General features: G+C 38.6%; 1 protein-coding gene across 2 annotated transcripts; it reads left to right on the top strand.

The window, feature by feature from the left end:
* The first annotated feature begins 1,907 nt into the window (after positions 1 to 1,907).
* Positions 1,908 to 20,470, top strand: zmym2 (zinc finger, MYM-type 2). 2 transcript variants are annotated; one of them, XM_058786282.1, is made up of 23 exons: positions 1,908 to 2,063; positions 4,704 to 5,550; positions 8,228 to 8,516; positions 8,651 to 8,816; positions 10,475 to 10,687; positions 11,216 to 11,363; positions 11,670 to 11,785; positions 11,954 to 12,076; positions 12,373 to 12,523; positions 12,727 to 12,899; positions 13,200 to 13,365; positions 13,448 to 13,479; positions 13,591 to 13,720; positions 13,813 to 13,940; positions 14,330 to 14,492; positions 14,711 to 14,845; positions 15,063 to 15,172; positions 15,359 to 15,545; positions 15,923 to 16,053; positions 17,633 to 17,747; positions 17,979 to 18,221; positions 18,408 to 18,543; positions 19,326 to 20,470. In XM_058786282.1, exons 2-23 carry the CDS (start codon positions 4,719 to 4,721, stop codon positions 19,510 to 19,512), a joined length of 4,074 nt encoding a protein of 1,357 aa, XP_058642265.1. In that variant the 5' UTR covers positions 1,908 to 2,063; positions 4,704 to 4,718; the 3' UTR covers positions 19,513 to 20,470. The 2 variants fall into 2 exon arrangements, with proteins under 2 accessions (XP_058642265.1, XP_058642264.1); XM_058786281.1 differs by having other exon boundaries at positions 1,909 to 2,063; positions 13,579 to 13,720.
* The last annotated feature ends 576 nt before the right edge of the window (positions 20,471 to 21,046 follow it).

Raw genomic sequence — 21,046 nt, 5'->3', positions numbered from 1 at the left:
ACACACCTGCTATAAGGGCAGCAACAAAAAGAGATCTGGATTTTTGACATTTTCCAGTTCACTGGATGTCTTCAAACTAGTAAACACTGGATTAGCAGCCAACAGCTTTAAGGACCAAAAATGTCAATGTACAAAAGTTTATATAGGGAAATATTACAAACATTTCTGAAAAAACTAAGACAAGCTGGGTTATTCTGATTAATCATATAATTCTGATAAATATGTACATGTTTCATATCTGGCACATGCATAACAATATGTATGCCTTAACTTTATGTTTGCTGTAGCCACACGGCTATATTTTCCTGGGTCTAGAAGCAGAGAAAACAAGCCAAAAGAGCACAGTGGTTCAACAAAATGGATAAACAAAATGGAGCTGAGTGGATTCACTACTGACATCTTTAAAAAGAAATACAAATACAAACGTTGGACAAAATCAAATATGTTTGTTGTACCTGTCATAAAGTTTCGAAATGTAATTAACGTTTAACTCCCTATTACCTCAAACTGTAAAACAACAGGCCTATTTAGCGTCTGTTTTGTCAAAATAAGTGTGCACACTAGACTTAATGGTCTTACCTAATGTTCATTTTAATACACACATAGTATAATGTCGGCTCTAAAGCACGGATCATTTTTGACCAATACTAATAACACTGAGTCTCACAACGTGATTTCACGAGTCACGAGCCACAACTGGGTCACTCGATTCTTATCTTTCTTCGACCCCATCAGTGCCAACTTGTGTTGGGCACGAGGGTGAGTTTTATTTAAATCGGGCTTTAAGGACACTTGTTTTATTAAGCAGCAGAATTCGAAGTTTGTTTTTGTGTTATGTTTCGTAAAAGGATTTCCTACAGAAAGGATTCCTAAAATGTAACTTTGGCGCTTGCGCAATGTTTTCACCCCAGTGAACGTGCTGTTTAGTGTTTGTTTACCTCTCACTTTTATTATTTAAATACACACTGCTTTAGTGTATATAATTACAACTAACTAAATTCAGTGGCATTTAACAATTTTGCTTTTCACTTTGTATTGCTGGATACTACCGTGTTTTTTTTCTTATAACACAATATACATATCCATTATTTGTCAAAGCGTTCATTTATATTCCATTAGGATGAAATCGGTGTCGAATTCTCTTTCACCAAAACAACTTTAAAATCTAATTTACAAATCTTGCATGATTTAGATTATCGAATAATATAAAGCTTCATCAAGATATGTAAATGTGTGTCATCCTGTTCCTGCTAATCTCGAACAACTATTCTAAATGTTTGATAGGTTAATCGTTGCTCGAATGTTTTTCGCGCGCGTGCACGCGCCAGCGATGTCTGGTTCGTAAATGAATCATTATTTGAGTCGATTCTTTTAAAGAATCAGCTGAACCAGTTCACAAACCGGAGATGAATGATTCGTTCGTGATTCGGTCAGATCTGTTCTCGAGTCAACAACTCACTGACTCGTTAAACAGAGAACCGTCTCTTTTGAACATGTCTGATTCATAATGAGCCAAGAAGCGATACGATTATTTCCTAGGGAACTGAGGATTTGACCGATAAACCGTAAGTTACTTTAATAGCAGGAAAAAACGCACTTGAAAGGTGTTCAAATGTGTTGTAAATGGGCATTATTTAGCATAAAAAGACAACGTTTCAGGAACTGAATCGTAGATATAATTTATGCAACTTGAACACATGAAATCACAGTAAAACACTTTTAATATTCAAAAACGTAACAGAAGCATAAGGTGCCTTTATATGAAACGTTTTGTCACGCTGGGCTTTCAAGGACCACGTGGTGGCGTTATTGCGTCATGGCGTAAAAAGAATCACCGAATCGTGTTTTTGAACCGAGTCTTTGATAGGAACTGTTCGAAAGAACCGATTCCTCTAAACGAGTCAGACTTTCCATAACCAGCGCGCGCACGATCCCGTGTGAGTAGCGCGAAGAGCTCGTTTCTCCTCCCACGCGCCTGGAACGTCCGTACGTTTTCACGCATGCGCGCCAGGATTTATGTCAAGGCACAAAAGTGGCGCTCTATCGTCTCCAGCTCTACTCCGGTAAGAATTTCTCTGGCGTTTTGATGCTGAACTGCGCGTAATTGGCCAAAGTTTTCACAACTATGTCCGCGGTGGAGCTCGAGCCGAGGAAACCATCGGGGTCACCTGTGTTTGTACGCGAGGGTAATTTAACGTGCAATTTTACCCCGCCTGAGATTTCCCCCCTCCGCCGTGGCAGGGTGCTATTGCCTATGCTGTCGCGCATTGTTTCGCTCGCTCTCTAATGGCGGACATGAGGCAGTGCTACCCACTGACTGAAGGGGGCAAGTGATTTACCAATTAGTAAATATCGCTTGTTTTTGTAGCTGAATACTAGATGTGCTTTTAGTCCCTAGTTAAATGGATAAGCTTGGAATATTCAGTGAAATATTTGTGGCTAGTCACCTATAGGCGTTATAGTTGATGTTTCTTAACAGTGCAGCGCCCCCACAGGGCACCACATGTATTGCCTTTTGATTGCCAGGGGTAAACGCTCTTGGGTAACTTCAATTAAACCTTCACTCAAGTGTAAAACCAGCGAGAAAACTCAGTTCTCGTAGAAATCCGAAAGGGAGTCATAAGTATAGGCAAAAACAGACGTATTTTCTGTATTAATGTGCTAGAAGTGTGTTCTATGCCTGAAAGCAAGATTCAAAATTGGTAGCAGTGTTCTATATGTGTTGTTATTCAAAAAATGCGCGCCGTTACGCATCTATTCGAATACATGAAATTCAAATTAGTTTCCCTCCAGTTTTCTCGCGGGGATTATTTGCCGATAACTACTTCTGACTAATTTTCTTCACTACAATAACAATGGCGCAGTCTCGGAGGCTCTCCTCCCTCCAGTTCGCCGCTAATCCAATGGCTGCATGCGCCAGAGAGGCCAGGGGTGGGAGCACAAGCGACACATGGGCCGGGGGTTTTGCTTAAAAAGGGGCAGTTGGGGTAGATTGTGAGGCTCCTCCCGCCTGGGGGTCTCGCCTAGCAAGTTTGCGGACCCGTTGGCCCTTGAGTTTCCTGAATGTAATGAAAGCCTGTGAAGCACAGCGTGTTGACGTCGTCATCCGGTTGCCTTGACAGCGCACGGATCGCGGTCGGGTGTGTGTGTGTGTGTGTGTGTGTGTGTGTGTGTGTGTGTGTAGATACAGAGGGTCCGGAGTCAAGGGCACGGCCCAGGGGTGAATGGTAGGAATAGCCCCAAAAATGACTTGATTATGTTGATAATTGACACGATTGGTTCTAGAGAAGTGCTGCTTTATAGGGCCATGCAACTGTGATGCATTTTAGTAGGGACCTTTGGAAAACAGATGCGTTGTTGCTCAGAATGCAGACTTGGCACGAGCATGGCGCATATGCATGTGATTATATCACGTCCGAGAGGTGGATCAGTAACACTGCATATACTTTCCTCTCTCCAGCATCCTGATCATGACATCAGCTTGTAGGGAAAGCCCACAGATTCAAAATGCTAACTTGTTTGTCACATCTATTTGAGCAGTGTTTTTGTATGTGCTGCTTGGCGTTGCCTCCATAAGGAGTCTGTGCCGGCATTGCATCAACATTAGGATCTCAGCTGAAATGAGGCATTCAGTGTCAAAGCCTGGGAATGGAGGGAGATACACTCCAAGCTCTGCATTGCAGTCCAGATGTATTAAAGTTCAACCAAAAGTCTTTACAATGGATGGATTGTCATAGTAGATTCAGATTTCCAAATGCAAAGTTGTAGCACATTGATTTTTGTGTTCTACAGTACGTTTCGGAGACTAAACTGTTGCAATCTAAATTTGTCATCACTGTTTCTTCAGAGAGATCAAAAGATTTGATGTCAGCATGTTTCTTTAAAAAAAAATTTAGTTTGTACTTTAAAAGACATGTTGATTGAAATTGATTTCACTTTTATATGACAACAAAGATGGTGAAATGGTGTTTGTTGAGCTCTGTATCGAAAGCCTAAATGGGTCATGTGTTAATGATACAAGAGTTACTGTTCATTTACTGGCCTGTGAATAATTTTGGTTGCTTAGTAATGATCATTTTATGATGTCATGGATACTTGGTGACTCCAGAGTTCATAATTTGAAGTTCTAAAAACAATAACAATAATAATATTAATAATGATAATAATGTTTCGCATTTCAGAATTTAAAGTTCCAAATAATTTTTACTTTCTTGTTTTTCCATAATTTGAATTTCTTAAGTAATAATAATTTGATGTTCCAAATCTTGTTCGCTTTCTTGCATTTTGGAATTTAGAACCCCAAATCTTGAGTTCCAAATCATTTTACACTTGATTTTTTTTTTTCCATAAATTGGAGTTCTCCAAATGATTTTCACTTTATTGCATTTGAGAATTTGAAATTCCACATTGTTTTCATGTTCTTACATTTACAATTTGAACTTCACTATTTTTAGACATCCATTGTTGTAATTTGAGCTTGTAATAATCTCTTGAAAATCTGTCATTATTAAAATAACACTGACTTGTTAAATTTTGGTAGGCTGTAGCTGGATTGGTCATATATTTTGTTAATCGGTTTAGGATCTTTACAAAATAAAGAGATTGTTGATCAACAAGCCAATTTTCTTTTCTATTCATCATTCATGGCTCTCTTTTTTTGCTTGCTCAGGTAATTGTTGACCTCATTGTGTTTGTGTCAACAGGTGGTTGCCTAAGCGATGGATGGAGATTTGGAAGCCAGGGCAGATGTTGAGGAGGCAGGTACAGCCACAGGGGGGGAGGAGGGGGAAGGACATATGGAAACCACACCCAGAACAGAGCAGAATCCATCTGCAGAAGAGCCACAGACAGCACCAGACCTGCCCAAGGCCTCTGAAGACAATGATGATGATGTAGTATTGGTGGAAGAGCCTCCTGCTCACTCTCAGGGGAGAGTCCAGCCCCCCAGTCCCACACCTGCAGAGACCCTCGCTGCTGCCAAAGACTGTACAGAGTCGGCTACCACGGCAACAGCTTCCTCCAAGGTGCCCAGTCCTCCCGCCTCTGCAGCTACCACTGGCACAGCCGAATCCACAACGGCCAAAAGCCAGAGTGAGCCAATCGTTATCGACGACGAGGAAGATTCGGAGCTCAAGGGGGCTGCCTCTTCCTCACTGTCGCCCCCTGAGGCCGAGGATGCCCTGAGCAGCACGGAGCCTGACTCTGAAATCAAAATCGCTAGCGTTACCACGCTGGGAACAGACTCTTCGGCGGATGCCATGGCAACGTCAACAGCAACGCCACTGGCGCTGTGCGCTCAAGAGGATATAAACCTCATGATCACGAACGTGACGTCGCTGAAAGGTGAGGGCAGTCCAGCGGCTGCCCGGTTGGATGGTTTGGAGGGGGCTGAGAATGGTCTGCAGATCAGCAGTGCGTTCAGCCTGAACCCAGAGGCCCAGCAGAACCAGGGTACAGCCGGCAGACCTTCATCCACGTTCAACCCAGGACGCATCGGTGCTGCAAGTCAGCCTGTGCAGAATGGAGAAACGGGGACCCACCAAAGATCTGGTAATTCGTCCACATTAGTGCTGCCAAACGATTAATTGCATCCAAAATAAGTTTTTGTTTGCATAATGTGTTTGAATGCGTTTGAAAATATTTACAAGGCTATTTATATTCATATAATTTCTATTATAAATAAATATATAAACAGTATTTTTTTTAAATATATACATGCATGCATGTGTGTGTATTTATATATACATAATAAAAATACACAGCACACATACATATATTACGTAAACAAAACCTTTTATTTTGGATGCGATTAATCACGATTAATCGTTTGACAGCACTAGTCCACATGTATCTGCTGTGTCATCCTTTCCACAAAATACATGTACATACAGTTTGCATTGACTTGCTTCTCTAGTACTAGGGCCCTATGAAATACATTTGATTTTTCCCCAAATTCCATTTTTTTTCTGTTTTAATTACTGGATTTCATTTAAATGTTTCTACACTGTTTTAATGGTTAAATTAAAATTTTATTAATCAAAAAGCATGTCTAATTAAAATCATGAAACTTACTATATTAAACAGCAATTGATTAAAAGTTTAATAACAATTACATTTAAGGCCATATGAAGTATGTTTTATTATTCTCCTAAATAAATTCTGGTAAATATTTTTTTCTGATAAATATTCCTTTAAAAATAGTGTTAATAATAATTTTAGTAGTAGTAGTAGTACAATCATTACATTAAGTAATATTTCTGTCACGGTTTCTTTAATTTAAACCAAACTTTTATTTTGACGGGTTGCTGTGAAGACCTTTAGGTTTCTGTTTGTTTGATATGACGATGGTTGTTAGATAGTTTTACGCTAAAGAAATGGTAAAATGCTTATGAAGTGACTCTCAAAGTAGATCTAGAGATTGTGTTCATGTACTCGTGTATATTGAGGAGGCAGATGCTGAAATCACCGCGAGCGTCACACACGCTTCAGTGTAGTAATAATAATTCATTACATTTATATAGTGCTTTTCTGGGTACTCAAAGTGCTTTACATAGTAAGGGGGCGTCATTCATCTACACAGAGATGTGCAGAACATGCAGGATTCATATTAAAATGGTATTCTTGCAGCTTAATATTCACAGAGACTAGTCCGTGTCATGTTTTAATTTAAGTGTACTGACCTACTTTTGATGTATCATTCCAAAATTTGGCAAATTCATGAAATTAGGTGTTATACAGTAAATTCCATTTTTATGACTGGATTCCGTGATTCCTGTCTGCATTTTCCACATCGCTGAAATCATAGGGCCCTATAGTACTGACAGAACAATACCATATCTGTATTAGAGGTTTCAGTTTCTAAAAGCAGTGCACCATTATCCATAATGCATGTAGTGCAAAGATGAAGAGTTTAGTAGGAAACAGTAGGAAAGATGGTATACTGACAGACTTCTGGCTCTGCATCTGTTGTTTTTGTTGTTTAAAATCACTGTTACAGAAACAGTGACAGATCTTTTTCTTTCGTATTGTGACATACATCAGAGTGTAACTGTTTATTGAAAAGGGAAAAATATGTATGTTTGTAGGGGTGGGTTTAAGAATGCTAAATGATTGGAGAAGTCCTGCATACATGATCAGAAGAGAAGTCTGTTGTTTTCAAAGGAAGGTCCAGTTATTTTGATTAAAGGGGTCATATAATGCTACATGCACTTTTGCAAGTTGTTTGAACTGAAATATGTGTTGGCAGTGTGTGTACACAACCACCCTACAATAATAAAAATCCATCCAGTGTTTTTATTTATTTATATATTTATTTTTTTAATCTACTAAAATATACCCCTTTCTCAAATCGAGCTGATGTCACACAGACAGGCCCCTCCCACGATAGTTTGATTGACAGCAGCGTTTCAGCACAGACTGCACTGGTGTCTTACCTCAGACCTGCCCTGAGTGAGCTGTCATCAGTTGTTTCACCGCCGGAGCAGATGTAGACAAGAATGACTCTTAAGCGATTGAGGTGTTTTGTTGCTGGATGTAATAATGAACATAGCAGTAGTCATTTACTCCCGTCATCTGAGCGGCTGAAGAGGATTCGGTTTGGTTCTGAAGGGAATGCGCCCTCCATCTACCTAAATGCGTCTATGTTCGCGCGAATCATTCATGATCCAGCTTCACCTCCAGTAGAAGTGAGTACAAGGTTTTTTTTAAATGAATCTTTGCAAATGGCCTTTCCTAATAATGTGCTAATTAGCAAGTTTCAAGATGAATGCGGCTAAAGTAAGCAGTCCCTCAGAGAGCAGCTCGGAAGAGAGGGGCGGGGTCAAAAGAGCTCATTAACATTTAAAGGAGAATGACACAATACGGATTGCAAGAGCTGTTTTTGACAGGGTAAAAAATGTAGTTTTTACACTACCAATGAGAAATTTTAACCAAACTATGTTACAGAATTTTCATCAAGACCCTAAAGAATAATATCAATTTGTGGAAAATGGGCATTATATGACCCCTTTAAACATTGTGAGGTCAGAAAATAAAAAATGAAATGCGTACACTGATGAATTGTTGACAATAGAGTCTGTAATATGTATTTAGAAAATAGAAAATCCATTCATGTGCTTATTTTACAGTAGTTTAAGGTTGTATTCTTTGTTACTAAGATTCACAAACCAGAAGGTTTTGCAGTGGTTTTGTTATAACATGAGATTTAAATCCTTTTTTTCTTCTTTAGATTCATGGATCTCCCAGTCGGCCTCTTTTCCCCGTAACCAGAAGCAGCCTGGAGTGGACTCACCATCTCCTGCAGCTCCTTTGCCCAAACCACCCTGCCAGTCGTCCTCAGGATCCCAGCAGCCGCAGCGCACCATGAAAGTCACATGCGCCAACTGTAAGAAGCCTTTGAAGAAAGGCCAGACTGCGTACCAGCGCAAGGGCTCGTCCCACCTGTTCTGTTCGACAACCTGCCTGTCTGCCTTCTCCCACAAGCCCGCTCCCAAGAAGAGCTGCACCATGTGCAAGAAGTATGACTTTTAAATGAGTTTGAGAGCGTAATCTCGTGTCTGAAAGTGCTAGCTTAACCACTCTTGTTAGTACAAACTCATTGGTTTGATGTTTTGTTTTTTGTTTTTTTGTTTTTTGTTTTTCTCCCAATCAGAGACATTACCAATATGAAAGGAGGCACCATAGTGGCCCAGGTGGACTCCAGTGAATCATTTCAGGAGTTCTGTAGCACAGGCTGCTTGGCAGCTTATGAAAACAAACAGAATCCTCAGAAGAACCAGCTCAAAACAAAGTGCACCGTCTGTGGAAAACTCACTGAGGTCAGACAATTTACATTCTGCTGTATTTTTGATTTTGTTTATAACAAATAATAACCAGCTGCAAACATTAGTATGTCTGCAAATTATTTTCTTTGATTTTTGTCAAACATTTGTGTGTGTATATATATATATTTATTAATTTTTTTTTTCATTCTACCATTCAAATGTTGGGGTCAGTAATATTTAAAAGAAATTACAGTAAATTCATGGTAAGCAAGGTACATTTAAAATATTTTTATTTAACTTTCTTTAAAAAAAAATCCAGCAACTGTTTTCAACATTGATAATAGTTAGAAATGTTTCTTGAGTTCCAAATCAGCATATTAGAATAATTTCTGAAAGATCTTGTCACTAAAGACTGGAGTAATGGTTCTCAAAATTCAGCTTTGCATCACAAGAATAAACATTTTAAATATATAAAAATGGTTGCTCTGTATTTTACCTTATGTGTACTAAAGTGCTCCCAAAATTTCTATGCTAAATATACAAATATTTTTGATCAAATAAATGCAGCCTTGGTGAGATCAAGATGATACTTTGAAAAACAAACAAAAAATATACTGACCCCAATCTTTCGAAGAGTAGTGTATGAATCATATTTTCATAACTGTTTAAATGTATTTGTACTCTAATGAAGTAATGGTTCTTGAAGTTGGCAGTAAATTAAAATTTGTCTATTTTCTAAATGCATGTTATGGATTATTGTAAACAAATCATCTGTGCATGTTTCTTTTCTTTTTAAATTAATGTTTTGACCCTGTAGTGTTTAATGTAAATGTCATGACTGGACCTCCGTTTGAAAATGACAGATCATTTAGGCCACTTAAAGCCCGCTCTTACAATCATCTGCAACGCCCACATCTCCAAAAAACAACCGAGTGTTTGTGCACTCCTCATTTTTTAATAAAGTAATATGCCAATCCTACTTAGAAAGCTTTGATCATTAATAATGAGTTTTGTTACACGGTGTTCGCCCAGTAGGCCTAACTAATAAGAGCTGCACCGATGATGGCTGAAAGGCAGTCATTGTGAATTGGGTGATACTGGTGAATTAATGAATTCTACAATGGTGAAGGCTTATTTAATATTTTTTTATGTGAATATTAAATAATTGTAACTAGTGTGACATCATGATAGAGCTGGATTATTCCCATTAAAGTCAGCTAGGTTGTATACGCTGCAAGTGATGCAATCTGCTATATCTTGATGGTATAATGTAGATAAATTTGTTGTTTTGATTGCATTAGAGCTTGTTTACCTAAATCATTTTTGCTTACAGTAGAGCACTGGAATCTTGTATTTGGATGTACTTCCATTGAGGAAGGATGCTCAGAATCAGTGCATCTGTAATACGAGTTCATTGCACCTGGATGAAAAACCCAAGTACTGTCATTTTCACCCACCTTTCATTGTTGTCCATTGTAGAATATCATTTTCGAGCACTATCAAGCCTCCAGCCATGTAGCCATGGTTACTGCCATCCTTGACTGTATTTGTGGTGTATCCATGCTGATCACCTTGGAAACAGCAGCAAACAACCATTACACCAATTTAGTTGTCAATGTGTTGATTTTATAACGTTATGCTAATCTATTACTTTTAAATGCGCATTGAATACAATGCATTTTTTGATGTATGTCTTTTTGTATCTTCTCCAGATTCGACATGAGGTGAGCTTTAAGAACGTGACCCACAAGATCTGCAGTGACACGTGCTTCAATCGTTACCGTATGGCTAACGGGCTCATCATGAACTGCTGCGAACAGTGTGGGAACTACCTGCCTAGTCGTGCAACAGCGAACCACTTTTTACTCATCGACGGTCAGCAGAAACGCTTTTGCTGTCAAAATTGCATCAGGGACTATAAACAGGTCAGTGCTTGTGTTTGGTTCACATCCCACAGTGATGTCTGTTAGCACGCTTTAGTAGTAAAAATCCAATTTTGTTTTATTAAAAAAAAACTAATAATGACATTGTTACAAAATAAAAAGTGTCAAACAAAATCAGGAGTATTACTATTATAATACTTCAATGCAAAATAAAATTTAAATAGTAATATTATTATAGTTTTTTTGGGGGGGGGTTTTTAAAGTACAACTGTAATATTAATATTTATAGCTTGTACTCAAATGCACATTGTAAGCGAGCTAAACTCAGAGCCGAGATGCGTTTGTGTGGAGCCGCTCTGAGACACCGGCTCATGAGCTGCACACATGTAAATGAACACAGTGGAGCGATTCACTCTGGAAAACGCAGCATCTATTTAATTTAATCCCAGGCTTTGTGATTTGATAATTGCACTAAGCCATTTCATCATTTCGATTTTATTTTGATTAATTGTACAGCTCTAGTTTTGATGATGTTTTTAGTGCTTACTCTCAATTTTTTTTTTACCACAGACTCATGGGAAGATAGTGCAGTGTAGTGGCTGTAAGGTGATGTGCAGATCATTTGATGCCACTCAGTGTATTGGGTCAAATGGAGCCATGGAGTCTTACTGCACCACAGCCTGTATGACCAAGAGCAAATTCGCAGCTGCTGCACAGAGTGAGTAGATAATCACAACCCAGAGCTGATGCTGTCACTCTCACTCCATGGGTGCCATACGGCCTACATTTGTGTTCTCCTAAAGTTTGATGTGGTTTCATAACACATGTTGAATATGCAAAATGTTGTCCTTATTTGTTCTGCAGTACATATAATGGCAATATTGGCTCCTTTCACAGGCAGGCAGTTTGATTCCTGCTTTAAGATATGTACCTATTACAAACTCTGAGTCAGAGATTTGAGGTCAAGAGAACTGAGTATCTGTTATAAATGGCAGCTCATGTTTGATCTTGTTTGTATTTGTAGATTCTGAGCCCTCATGCCACTTCTGTAAGAGAAATGCATTACCTCAGTACCAGGCAACTCTACCTGAAGGGAAGGTTTTGAGCTTCTGCAGTTCACAATGTGTCACCAAGTTCCAGGTACTTCAGATGCCTTTAAAGCTTGTGCTATATCTGAAATTTCTGGAGAACCTTGAGTAGAAGAACTCAAACTAGTAAATGCAGCATTAAACATAAGGAATGTACATGTTTTAAGTACAAAATGGTAATGTTCTACTGGTGGCTTTATTATCCAAATGTCCCCTGCAGAATGCCACCATCCAAACATCAGCCAATGGGCAAATTGCTGCTTCAGCTTCTGAGAACATCCAGCTGAAATGTAACTACTGTCGTGGTTCCTTCAACCTGAAGCCAGAGATTCTGGAGTGGGAGGTGAGATCTCGCACATTTCAACTAGCCAATTTTTTTAGATTTAAACCTTTTAAAGTAAATCTTGAAAATAATTCAAAATCAAATTACAGATCATATAACAACATGGTATCACCATATAAGCGCAGACTTGAAAGATCTGGACACAAAGGGCACAAAAGTCCTATCTATGCACTATTAAAGTAGTCCAAGCAAATGTTGATGTTGATAGAGGGCAAGCATATTATGGTTGTTAAACTGTTCTTTTAAGGATTTGAGTAGCCTAAGATTGAAGTGTGATTTATATCTGATTCCTGCAGGATAAGGTGTATCAGTTCTGCAGTAAGGCCTGTTGTGAGGACTACAAGAAGCTCCACTGCATAGTGACGTTCTGCGAATACTGTCAGGAAGAGAAGACTCTGCATGAGACTGTGAAGTTTTCGGGTGTGAAGAGGCCCTTTTGTAGTGAAGGTCATTATTCTGTTCTGAATTTCTGTCTGAGTTTAACAGTACATTGTCCTGTGATTAAATCTACTGCTGTTCACATCATGACATGTTTTGATTTTATCTTCAGGGTCTGAGGACAATGTTCTAGTGACTTTGACATATTTGATATATTAAACTTTACTACATTTTATCCATCATGACAGGCAGTGTTTTTGTTCGCTCTGCAGGTTGTAAGTTACTGTTCAAGCAGGATTTCGCCAGGCGTCTGGGCCTAAAGTGTGTCACTTGCAACCACTGCACTCAGATGTGTAAGAAATCTCTCACCAAACAAATAGACGGAGTCAGCAGGGACTTCTGCAGTGAGACGTGTGCTAAAAAGTTTCACGACTGGTACTACAAGGTACACTGATCTTCTTGCCTAATTTGATCATTCATAACTTTGGGATCATGTGATCAAGCCCTGGTGGTGGTGCTGCTTCTTCACAGACCACAGGGGACTGACATATTTTGGTTAAGCTGACAAAAATGGCTTCCTCTAGATTAAAATAGATCCATTAAATGAATGTCTGTTATGAGGGGTTCATTTATATCGTATCAGAGATCCTGCATATTTTAAATGATTTCTGTTGTAAATTATTGGTTATAATCATTTGTGCTGCAGTACTTTGAAATCCCTGCATTTCTGTGCCGTGTCCACTAGGCGGCGCGCTGCGACTGCTGTAAGGTACAGGGGAACCTGACGGAGTCTGTGCAGTGGCGTGCAGAGATGAAGCATTTCTGTGACCAGCAGTGTCTTTTGCGCTTCTACTGCCAACAGAACGAGCCCAACATGGCCACGCAGAAAGGGCCAGAAAACACAGCTTTAGGTACAGTTTAAAACCCCCAGCAAATGTGCATGTGTGAATCATGCTGTCATGTTTAAAATGAAATCCTTTGGTCCATTCACAGGGTTTGGAGGAGCAACCCAAGCATCTAAGATGGTGAGGGTGTTGTCAGTTTTGACTAAATCATTGTTAAACACAAGAAGCTACAAACTGGCATGTAGTCATTTAGATTGACTCTTGTTGTGACTGTTGCAGTCGTTTACTCAGGGGCCTGTATCGTTTGCTGGGGGAGGGATCCTGAAGGATGTGAAGAATAAAGCTGTACTCTGTAAGCCCCTCACCATGACCAAGGCCACCTACTGCAAACCCCACATGCAGAGCAAACCACTGCAGACAGGTGAGCACCTTCTGTTCTGTGACAGTAAAACTGCACAAACCTTTTTGGGAAAAGATTGAGGTTTATGTGCTTCTGTCTTTGCTTCTCCTCAGATGAGGTAGGTGTGGAGGGCTCAGGAAAGGAGTATGTTCCTGTTCCAGTCCCTGTTCCCGTTTACGTCCCAGTTCCCATGAACCTCTATGCTCAGGCCACGCCCACTCCTTTTGCAATACCTGTACCGGTAAGAGCTCCCTCACAAAATCAATGTGTTTGTAATTGCATTGTTTTGATACATGTACATATAGCTTCAGTAACGTTATGTCAGTCAGGTTTCTCTTCCAGTACAATTCGTAGTCAAGTCGATTCGTGAAAATGGTTCATATTATGCATATAATATTTTATTAATTCATGTTTTTGTAAATTTATTTTTATTATAAGTTTTGTCTTTTTTTTTTTAATATATAATATAATTTTTTTTTTTTTTTTTTTAATTGATGTATTTTTATTATTCCTTTATCTATTTACTTTGTTACTCAAACATGAGAATGTTCTGAAAATACATAATGGCAACATGCCTTACCTCGTAGAAATGACCCTCATTGCCTCTGTGGCTTGTTTTGGTTCTTTCAGGTGCCTGTGCCAGTGTTTCTACCAACCACGCTGCAAAACGCTGAGCAGATTGTGAAGACCATCAGTGAGCTCAAAGCCAAAGTCCCCTCTGACCCTCTGGAAGCTGATCTAATAGCGATGGCTGAAGTGATTGCACAAGAAGATGAGAAACCCAAATGCTCAAGTAAGAACATGTTAGTAGTTGTCTGCCTTTGACAGGACTCTACTTGTGTTTGTAACATGACTGCCTTCACCTCAGCAATTAGCTGCTGTTGGTTCTCATTTCTCAGCTTTGTGACACTCTTTAGTGTCAATTTTACACTTCTACCCTCATAAGCCTGTCATTCCCTTCCATTCATACTACAACATTTGTAAATCCAAAAGCCTCCTCTCTTTTTCTAGACATCAAATGTGAAAAGGGCAGTAGAGAAGTGAAGCTGGAAAGTGTAAAACATGAAAATGGCAGTGGTAGCTCAGAAGAGGAGGAAGAAGACAAGTATGAACCAGATTTGGACTTGGAGAAGGACCTCCCCCTAGGTACAGTAGCGCTAAAGGAACTTGCGTGTTATTGTGAAGGATTATTGACCTTTTTATAATATTCGAAGGTCAATTTCGCCCAATTTTTTGCAATCTTGACTATGCCTACGTTGAATAGTAAAAGTATATTTCTCTGTTACACTCTCTGAATGTATAATCACTTTTCCAAACATCATAATTATACAAAGTAAAGAAGTGTTGCTCTGGTCTGTTTCAGCATCAGAGCCTGTCTCGGTTGAGCGTCTGGATACAGACACACTCTTCTCATTGCCTCCAGTCCTGTCTGAGGAGAAAGAGAAGACACCTCGGCCCAGAACCAGGAGGAGGGTAATGAACACATCTACCCTTATATCACTGCATCCAGCACTGTCCTGTGATTAGAAATCCATTTGCTGTTCACATGCTGATGTGTCGTGATTGCTGAGGTTCTATATGAGGCTTGTGGCGTCACAGATGGTGATTGTTAACAATGACTGTGTGTATGCTGATGTTTCTGACTTACTATTGCTGCAGGGCCAGAAGAGGCGGGCAGTAGAGGAAGAGTCTTCATCCTCGTTATCCTCGTCACCAACGGTAGAGTCCTCAGCAGCAGATAGCTCTTTCTCCTTGAACACCAGATACGGTTTAAATGCATGGAGGAGATGGGCCACATCTGAAGCCTCACCGTCCAGCCAGTTCAAAGGAAAAGAGAGGAAACAAGGTATTAGTCATGAATGATCTTCTTACAAACTTAAATTAGTTCATTCAGTTTGTTTTGTAGATGTTGTAATGCCAGATAGACGTAGGGACATTTTGAAGCTTGGATGGATTGTTGAGAGACTTTTGCTTGGTTTGAATGTGCTCAATGATTATAACTTCACTGCTGTTCACATTCTGAAACAGTTTTGTTGATCACTTTGAGTTATGAGGGCACTTTTTTCCATCCATCTGAATTGAACATAGAATCAGACTTTTGTGAAAACAGGCTTTATCATGTTTGTGTAAACAAGCATCTTAAAAATCCTCAAGATAATCTTAAATGTTTCTGTATGCTGTACTGATGTTGTTTAAGGTTTTTATTTTGTGTCTGTTGAACAGTTAGTCTCCTGTCCCTGAGCCCAGCCGAGCTGAATCTGTCTTTATCTCACTTCGTCAAAGAGGTGCGTCGACCCAATGGGGAGTGCTATACTCCAGACAGCCTCCTTTACCTCTGTCTTGGCATCCAGAAGGTGAGACTGTCCACAGCCTATATGCACATGATTGTTGTCTATTAAAGCTATTAATGAGGATCCTTAGAGCAGAGACTCGTGATTAAAAATTGGAGTGGAGATTGAAATGTTGCACTTTAGTAAACCTCTGTGTTTAACATAACATAAATGAATGCTTCGCTTATGGAAACCCAATATACATCCATAAAAATTAATATATGCAGGCTTTTCTCCAGAGTAGAGCTATACAAATAATTGAAATTCAGAATTATAGTATGGCCTGTGCAATTTTTATATATATATATATATATATATATATATATATATATATATATATATATATATATATATATATATATATATATATATATATATATATATATATATATATATATATATATATATATATTTTAGTTTTGTTGAAATAATACACTTAAAATAAAACACAAACTACAATCTATCATTTTAAATACTAAACTGTACTACTAAAACTATATTATATTTAAGAATTACAGCATTACAGTGTGTACAGTATGAAAAATGATATGCATTGAGGTTTGCTAAAATGTACAAATTACATGTAATTTATTAAAAGTATTAAATTAGTTATTTTAAAGATTAAATAGGAGTTTATTAGATGATGAAGAATCTAAATGTAAAAATAAGGGAAATAAGCATGCTCAATTAAATATCCAATGTTGGCCGATGCCGATAACTAAAAAAAGCTTATAATATGTGTGATTAATATGCAGGGTTGCACATAAGTGGTGCACAACTGTGCATACATGATCAAAATAAAAAATACTCTGGGTAAATAAGTTCAGACCGCTCATTTGCATACCAACATGGCTGACAGCAGTTAATGGACAATCTGTGTTTTAGATCGACAAACTGTAATACTTCATAAGATTTCCATTCGAACTGAAAGCATAAATCTAGGCTATGCGCTACTGCTCTTCACTCAGCAATCCGCCAAAATAAGTTCACTGATTTTAGGTTTGAAAATGATAAAAATTCATATAAAAAGTAAACAAGTAAAAAATAAGAAAAATGTAAATATTAGCATTGAATTTAAGTGTACTATAAAATAATAGCATTTTAATCATATTATCACAATTTATTGTCTTGTTTTTTGTTTTAAAAATAAAGTAAAACTATTATAACTATTATTCATTATTTTATTTTTGTTAAATTTGAGTCACACTGTGCAGTGTGAGCACCAAACCAAATTTCCAGGTGCTCTCATAAGAACCAAACAGAAAAGCTTATGTGCACCCCTGCTAATATGGTACCAATATATTGGGCATCCCATATTACTCCTAGTTCAACACTAAAGTTCACACCAATTGAAAAGGAGAACTAAAGAGACCATGATTAAGTAGTTAAGCTGTATTTAAAACTAAATTCTTTGCTTGAGCTCTCCTGGTCTAAGCAGTGTCCAGTGATTATATCATATGCTGTTCACATCCTGAAACATGCTGTTGATGCTTTTGCTATGAGGACACATCAGACTGCTTATTGGAGACTGACCTGTCAACTGTTATTAAAAGCATTACAATCGAGGTGTTGTATTGTTTGTGTTCTAATATTTTTTTTGTAGCATTTACAAGAAAAAGGAAGGACGGTTGACCTCTTTGGTGACCCGCAGTACCACATGTTTGGGGAAGAACTGAACAAGCTCCTCAAAGACTGGCAACCCAGTGTCCTTCCTGATGGTAAAAGCACTAATATGTTTAAAAGTGTGAAGAGATTATTGTAATGTGGCTGCCGTTTTGAAATGTCCAGTGATTATAACTTGCTGTTCACATTCTGAAGTGCTGTTGACTCAATCCAACTATGAGGGCGTTTCACATAAATGATCTTTCTTTAGCCTGATTTTGAATGTTGTCTAATTTTATTGCTGATTCTAAATATCAGTTTGTAACTGTGAGTGTTTTTCTGTTGAGGTTCGCGGTGGGGTCGTGTTGAAGAGCAGCATCTGTGGAGCAGCGGGCAGATTGGGGAGCAGACGCCCTCTGTCCTGCTGAGATCACTCCTTTATCTCAACACCAAATACTTTGGTCTTCGAACCACTGAACAGCACTTACGCCTCTCGTTTGGAAATGTCTACGGCCCAAGCAGTTCCAAACCACACAGCCACGAGACCACCGTCTGTATACGCATCCCCTCCATCTCACAGGAGCAGCACGGTGCGTTCATCTGAAGCATCATACATGGCATAATTCATAAATTATTCATCAGTATAGCTATTATTCTGCAACCAATTTTTATTGTCATGCTTTTGTGTATAGTAATACATTTCTGTTTGAGCTATTTGCTTGGGACAGTTTTGTCTGTTCTGTACCCGAAGATGAACCTAGTCTCTTCTTCCATAGAGCAATCAGGAAGTAAGAGAAGGCGTAAAGACGACTGTGACTCGAACTTTGAGGCGGACAGTGGTTCAGGAGGATCTGCTCACTGTCCTGTTAAGAAACATGAATGCCGACTGTATGAGCTTTACCTTTCGAAGTGGTAAGTAATATATAACAATTTCTTGTTTATGCATTTGAAGAACTTCATGTAAAAGAGGATTGCAGATCCTCTGCCCAGCACCAGCACTATTTTGGTGGGAAAGTGCGACCCAAGACCATGATTGGCTAGTTTTGAAATTTTGAACTTAGCAGTGTCCAATGATTATAACATTTGCTGTTCACATCCTGAAGCATGGTGTTGACACTTGTACTATGAGGACACATAAAACTAACTAAAGAGCTGTGCCTGTAAAAATATTTCAGAATTTTACGGCTTTCACTGCATAAGACACTTCTTTCAATACATAAAGAAATCTTACTGACCAGAAATGTTTCAGTGGTAGTTTATATCTAATTATCATGCTGTGCAGATCATATTTTGTTTTATATTCTAAAAAAAAATGTTTTTCTTTTTTTTTTTTTTTAATAATTATGCATTTTAATTGGTCCTATCCAGAGATATTGTATATTTAATTATGTTGCTCATTTTGCATTTAGATTAGATTATTTTTGACATCACTTAGTTAATGATGATAAAATGTAATAACGCTTTTAAATGTATTAAATCTTTAGCCACTTTCAAAATGAATATCTGTCTTTCATACACTACATACTGTTTTCTGAAATTACTTTTAAAGCTACTGATTTTGATTTTGTTTTTTGCGTGCGTGCTTTAAATAATAGTCTTTTTGGTATCAGCCAGGTTTCTAATATCACTGAATCTCTATTCCTGTTAAATGGACCCTAAGCGATCTGACATCATCTCTCTTCCTCTCTTCTCAGCCCAGAGTCTGTGAGACAGAGGACAGATTTTTTGTACCTGAAGCCAGAGGTCTCTGCTTCCTCGGACAGTCCGCTGTGGTTCAGCTCGACGCCTCTAGAGAAGAGCGCTTTGGCTAGGCTCCTGACTCGAGTGCTGCTGGTCAGAGATATCTATAAGGACAGCCAGCAGGAAGAGGAGGGAGTCTAGAGACGGATGCACTGAAGACTTCTTACTATGCTGTCATGACACCCTGTGCATCACCAACGAGCTGCTTTCCATGTCACACCCTGTCACTCTCCCTTTAAACACACTGATCCCAATACTGCTAAGAGATGATGTCAGGATGGATTTGATATTGGTGGGATTATGCTGATTCAGATCAGTCTTCCCAAAGACCCTGACCCTGAGGAATTGAGGTTTTCTCCAGAAACGTGATCTACAGGATGCTGCTTTCTCTCTCCCCCCCTCCTTTTCAATTTGTTGGAAACTTTGGTTCATGTAGCATTACTTGTGAGGCCGCTGTGGTCTGAAAATATTTCTTCTAACAGTCTAGTCTGTTAGCAGACAGAAGACAGGAACTTTGGTCCTGTGAAGTAATGGATTCAAGGAGGATGGTGTTTTATTTTTTGTATTTTTTTGTTCCTGCCCAACAAAGCCTTCTAAAGATGAAATTTATTTATTACTGTTGATTGACGTCTGTTAAAGAGAGAGTCCAAGATTTTCTAATGGCAGGGCAGGGTGCGTGTGTTGGACTCGGTGCCATGTGTGCAATTTCTCTGGCCTTCCATAAGAGCATTAAAACCTGCTGCAGCCCTGGACCTCTTTGTGCGAGTGGTATGAGTGTGTTTGTGAATGTGCGTGTGTCTATTTCCCTCCCCTTTCTTGTTGTTTTGAAGTGGATTGGACAGGAGTTAGTGCTGCGCAGCCAATATGTTACTGGCACACTCCTTTTAAGTGTGAAACTATTCCTCTGAACAATCAAGTATATGAAATTTGACTTTGAATTTCATCCGCAGCGTTACGCTGATTACACAGATAAGCAGAGACATGTTGTCAAAGTTTTAAACATTGTCATAGAATTTGCTCTGTACCCTTCCTGGAGTCGAGTAATTTGAAGGATGTGCGTGTGCACAAAGCTCATTAAACTTTATGTTCAAAACACTTAGCTTATGCAAGAGTAAAAGTGATTTATTTATACGGTACAAGTCAGTGGGGTTTATGTTTTCATGGTTTTTATGATTATTTCCTTGACCTTTTCTACCAATAAATTACAAGCTAATTTCTTGGTCTCATAATGGTTTACCTTAAGACCCTTTTAAAAGTCTGTTTTCTGTTTATTTAGGACCATGAAATGTGAATTTTCAGTTTGTCATTTTGTTTACATCCCTTGCCTTCCATTGGATTGTAAGGGTTAGAAGTGTGTAACTTAAAAGGTGCGAGTGAAGATGTTTTGTGCTTCTTAAGCCAAGCTCATCATTAGGTGTATGGGGTTTTGAAAATTATTACACATCGGCACTTAACTCATCCTTCAACTTTTTTTGCAGTAATAACTCAAACCATGCAGCTTAAAGAAAAAGTTAATGGAGAGGTGAAAAGATCCACTAGATTAAGACACAGAACGATTTATAGAGAAAAAAAAAAAAAGTGTCCAAAAAGTTCTTCAAAAAAGCCCCTGTAGATTACAACTGAATATTGCAAACTTTACAAGGTGCATCCTGCTATTTAAGAATTTTTATTTCTT

Source organism: Onychostoma macrolepis, chromosome 09, assembly GCF_012432095.1.
Source record: "Onychostoma macrolepis isolate SWU-2019 chromosome 09, ASM1243209v1, whole genome shotgun sequence".
Lineage (NCBI taxonomy): Eukaryota > Metazoa > Chordata > Actinopteri > Cypriniformes > Cyprinidae > Onychostoma > Onychostoma macrolepis.
This window is presented reverse-complemented; position numbering and strand designations above follow the sequence as displayed.